This window comes from Hypomesus nipponensis, chromosome 21 (genome assembly GCF_054491055.1).
Source record: "Hypomesus nipponensis isolate SF chromosome 21, ASM5449105v1, whole genome shotgun sequence".
Taxonomy (NCBI): domain Eukaryota; kingdom Metazoa; phylum Chordata; class Actinopteri; order Osmeriformes; family Osmeridae; genus Hypomesus; species Hypomesus nipponensis.
This window is the reverse complement of record NC_140381.1, coordinates 4,285,001-4,290,000: the sequence shown is the minus strand read 5'-3', so window position 1 is coordinate 4,290,000 and position 5,000 is coordinate 4,285,001. Positions and strand designations below refer to the sequence as shown.

Here is a 5,000-nt window from a genome sequence, read left to right as displayed (position 1 = left end):
GTGGGGTAGAGGGGGAAATATGCATGGCTCTTCCTGACTCGTCTGGGAACAGGATCAGCTGTGTGTGTGTGTGTGTGTTTGTGTGTGAGACAGAGAGAGTGTGTGTGTGTGACTGTCTTGAGAAGAGTGAGGGTGTCTGCACATTCGTTCATCTGCATTCGTCTACGTGTGTGTGTGTGTGTGAGAAAGAGAGAGCGCGACACAGCGGAACACAGACATTTACACATTTACGCTCGCCCACCCGCCGCAGTACCGACTTGGTACAGTCCGTTACACCCCCGGGAGCATGTGACACATAGCGACGGGCCGGACCACTACTCACTGAGGGGGGAGGTGCTGAAGCCGGCCACAGAGCTGGACATGAAGAAGTCAGCGATCTGCCTGAGGGCCAGCAGGCCTGTCGGGTTGTTGCCCTTCTTCACCTGCTCCTGGATCAGCCCCTCTAACTCATCCTTGAAGGCCTGGAGAGAGGGAGGGAGGGAGGGATAGACAGGTGATGGAGAGAGGGAGGGAGGGATAGACAGGCGATGGAGTGAGGGAGGGAGGGATAGACAGGCGATGGAGAGAGGGAAGGAGGGAGGGATAGACAGGCGATGGAGAGAGGGAGGGAGGGATAGACAGGCGATGGAGTGAGGGAGGGAGGGATAGACAGGCGATGGAGAGAGGGAGGGAGGGATAGACAGGCGATGGAGAGAGGGAGGGAGGGATAGACAGGCGATGGAGAGAGGGAGGGAGGGATAGACAGGCGATGGAGTGAGGGAGGGAGGGATAGACAGGCGATGGAGAGAGGGAGGGAGGGATAGACAGGCGATGGAGAGAGGGAGGGAGGGAGGGATAGACAGGCGATGGAGAGAGAGAGGGAGGGATAGACAGGCGATGGAGTGAGGGAAGAAAGAGATATGTCAGTAATCAACAAAGACAAGTCATCTTTGTCCTCACTAATCCCTACTTCCTCTAATATCCCCATATGGGTGTTCCGGTAAGCACTTACACACACACACACACACATACACACATACATACATACACACACCCAAACCTTAAACCTGCAAACAGCCATGTTATATAGGTTCAAGGGCATCAGGTCAACTTGTAGTACACAGATTTTACAAAGAAAATGTGCCAAGTAAGTGTTAACCTGTCCTGACCTGTCATGCTAATACTGACCCTGTAAGACCCTTAACCTCACTGTGGAAATCTCTCCCTCAAATGCTCCCTCCTCCCTGTATCCCTCTCTCTTCCTCCCTCCATGCATCTTTAATCTCTCTTTACCTCCCTCTCTCTTCCTTCCTCCATTCATCTTTAATCTCTCTCTCTCTTTACCTCCCTCTCTCTTCCTTCCTCCCTTCATCTTTAATCTCTCTCTCTTTACCTCCCTCTCTCTTCCTTCCTTCATTCATCTTTAATCTCTCTCGTTACTTCTCTCTCTCCATTAATCTCTCTATGATCCCCTGACACACACACACACACACACACACACAGCAGGCTACACATTAACAACGCCAGCTTAATGATAACATTTAAAATTCTTGACAACGTAATGTGGACATCCATTACAACAGTTGCTAGGCAGTAAAGAAGGTTCTAACATGACAACTGCACAGTGACTCAACAGAGAGGCCAATCATTATAATAACGACCCACTCATTTGATGGTTAGGCCTTTACTAAATTCTGAGGGGACAGACTGGCATATTGTGAAGGGTGAGTGGGCGGTAGTGTTGTAATACTGTAGATAGAGAGGGAGTCAGGTGGCTGAGCGGGTAGAGCATCGGGCTAGTAATCTGAAGGTTGCCAGTTCGATTCCCGGCTGGTGCACATGTTGTGGTGTCCTTGGGCAAGTCACTTCACCCTACTTGCCCCGGAGAGAATGTCCCTGTACTTACTATAAGTCGCTCTGGATAAGAGAATCTGCTAAATGACAATGTAGGTAGGTGTAGCTAGATTTAATTAGGGTAGCTAGGCGTAAATGACTAAATGTAATGTAAATGTGTTGTAATACTGTAGATGGTGCAACGTTTCTGTCACAAGCGTCTTACGCAAGACCCAACTGAAGGTAGCGGTCCTCAGAGTGACCTCAGAACAAGTGAGAGGAACCTTTCACACGCGTGTTGGGGCACAGAGCACAGAGGAGAGGGGAGACGAAAAGAGAAAAATAGGACATGACACAATTTCCGTGACAATGACTTTCCACAACACGGCCACATCCAATATTCATGGTTTTCATCTCTTTCTCTCGCTCTCCCGCCTCGGTGTCGCTCAGCTTCTGCAAGACTCCCAAACAGAGCTGGCTGATTCTGTACACAAAACAACTGTGACGGCCAACCCCCTCCGCTCCCCCTCTGATCGACGGTCCATTACAGTAAAAGCGGATGGAGCAGGGCCATCCATTCTGCGCCCGTGCGGGGGTGTTCCTGGAACTGCAGCATCCCAGGGACCTCGGAAGCGTCGCAGGGTCTCCCGGTACACAGCCAGCGCCAAATACATTCTGCTGTTGCTCGGGGAGATGTCGCCATAGCGACGGGGGCTTGGCCCTGGTTGGCCTAGAGTTCTGGGACAGAGCCTGTACTGTAGTTTTGCAGTGGTGTGGCTGTGTCTGTTCACTCTGCTATCTATTCACTCTGCTATCTATTCACGAGGCCTGGTGGGGGATCCTGTGAGTGGAGCTCCTTTAGAAATTCCTTTGTTTTGATCCTGCAACAGCCAGTGGCCTGTTAAACTGGAAAAGACACGTGTACACAACACACACAAAAAAGCGCACACCAGCATGGATGCGTGTGTGTGTGTGTTCTGAGCAGATTATAACGCCAGAGATTTGATTCCCATCATATAAACAGATTAATCCTGGGATTCTAAAGTGGATCGGCACCATTAATATTTCAATCCTCTTCTGCTGTACAGTGACAGAAATAAACCGGTACTCAGGAAAAGCACATTTCACATTTTAGCTACAGTGACGTGCCGATGTGTCTGTGTGTGTGTATCCGTGCGGTTCAACCTCGTGAGGCGTCCTTGCTAAACTAAAATAATGCTCTAATCTCACAACTGAACACAGCACAGAGCTCCAATCACAGTGTGCTGGGCCCTGGGGGTCTTTAACTGGCACGAATAGTCCTCCTCAACATTGCCTGACAAGGTCTAAACTTTTCCGTCCAATCCAGAGAGAGTCTTGGTCTCAAACAATGCTGCCACGGACATTCAAACCGACAACGAGAGTTAATCTTCTTGAAATGGAAGGGCTGGGACTCCTGAGCTGGGGAGTTTGAGGGCTTAAGAGGGGGGAAAACAATACGTAAAGAATGGAACGTTGTCCAAGCTTTCACCAGAGAAGACCAGGGGGCTTCTACAGAAGGATGTCAGAGAGATGACCTGAAACGCAGCCAGGTCACCCTGACTCTGCCTGACAATAGCTCTCCCCTCCTCCCTCCATCTCCAATCTAATCATCTCCGAAGGCTTGTGGGGCGGTCAACAGCACGTCCTACTGTAAGGGGAACTGCAAATCCATACGAGGTGGAACTGTAGGAATTCTCAACCCCTCCTCCACCCGTTTGTCCTCTGCTTTCAGCAGGCAGTAACAGTGTGTTGTGTGTGTGTGTGTGTGTAAATGTGTGTGTGTGGGGGGAGGCTGGCGGGGGTTGTTTGTGTGTGTGTGTATGTGTAGGTGGGGAGGGGTATGTGTGTGTGTTATTTCTGTACCATGAAGCGTGGGAAAGAGGAACAAAGGGGAGTCTGGTGGCGTGTCCACACTTGCGGAGCGATCAAAAGAGTGTGTGTCATCGATGACAGCTTTAATACCCGTACCTCATCGGGACGCGAGCATGCACACACACACGCACACATACGCACCCACACACACACACGCACACACACACACGAGGGACAACATCAGGAAATAGAACTCATACACGCTGTAAAGGTAAATCATATAATTATGTCCAGACACACAAACAGACTGGCCAGGTTAGTCAGAACAATGACTGCCTTTCACACAGTCTAAGTGACTGGGGAGAAGAGGGAGAGAGGAGGGACGGGAGAGTGTGATAGAGATAGAGAGAGAAAGAGAGTGAGCAAGATTCAAAGAAGCAAGAGAGAGAGAGAGAGGGAGAGTATAATAAAGATAGAGAGAGAGAGAGAGAGAGAGAGAGAGAGAGAGTAAAACAGAGCCTAAAATTTTGCTAATGTTATTGATAGCCCCTTGTGAAAAGTTTGTGTACGCCTCAGTGACATTGTCCCCTCTTGTTGTCCTCGTCTTGTTGTTAGCTTATTGTTAGCTTGTTGTTAGCTAGTTGTTGTTAGCTTGTTGTTAGCTAGTTGTTGTTAGCTTGTTGTTAGCTAGTTGTTGTTAGCTTGTTGTTAGCTAGTTGTTGTTAGCTTCTTGTTGTTGCCGATGTGTGAGGGGTAGAGCTGTAGTGGAATTGACCTAATGTGGGTTGTGTGAATGCAGAGCCCTTGGGGACACACCTGTTACTAGTGTTTGGTATTATACACTCGGATGGCTCACATACACACATACACACAAACACACACACACACACGGCCAGGCAGCTAGTAGGGGAGCCTGCCAACACTACCATGGTGTGCGTGTAGCATGAGGAACACTTTTAACAGCTTTCTATTAGAACGAGCTGCACCCACCACACACACACACACACACATGCACACGCACACACACCCCCATACACACACTGGCCCGAGGCCTGCATATCTGCTGATCTCCCAGTGTAAATCAGCAGTGTTGTGCAGGCAGACAGACAGGCCTTCCCTGAGTCAACATGGGGATACGCTTGGTACACACAGCTAACCAAGCTGGGTCACGGCTCAAAGTTTTCATGGTAAAGTGTAGTCCGATAGGTTTGACTCCAGGGGGAACAGACGGTCGAGAAACAAACAGGGTGTGGTGTGTGTGTGTGGTTATATTAGGGTTGTGGGGGTGGTGGTTAGTGTTGGTTAACCCCTTCAAGGTTTGAGGGTTGTGAAACGCCAACCGCCACAGAGAACGG

At 49.7% G+C, this 5,000-nt stretch overlaps 1 protein-coding gene across 5 annotated transcripts in view; it reads right to left on the bottom strand.

The window, feature by feature from the left end:
• add3a (adducin 3 (gamma) a) overlaps positions 1 to 5,000 on the bottom strand; it is a 75,595-nt gene that overhangs the window by 19,918 nt on the left and 50,677 nt on the right. For all 5 annotated transcript variants that reach the window (XM_084685086.1, XM_084685087.1, XM_084685085.1 and 2 more), the window contains one exon: positions 323 to 461. In XM_084685086.1, the coding sequence (XP_084541212.1) occupies positions 323 to 461 (139 nt within the window). The remainder of the gene's footprint in view (positions 1 to 322; positions 462 to 5,000) is intronic.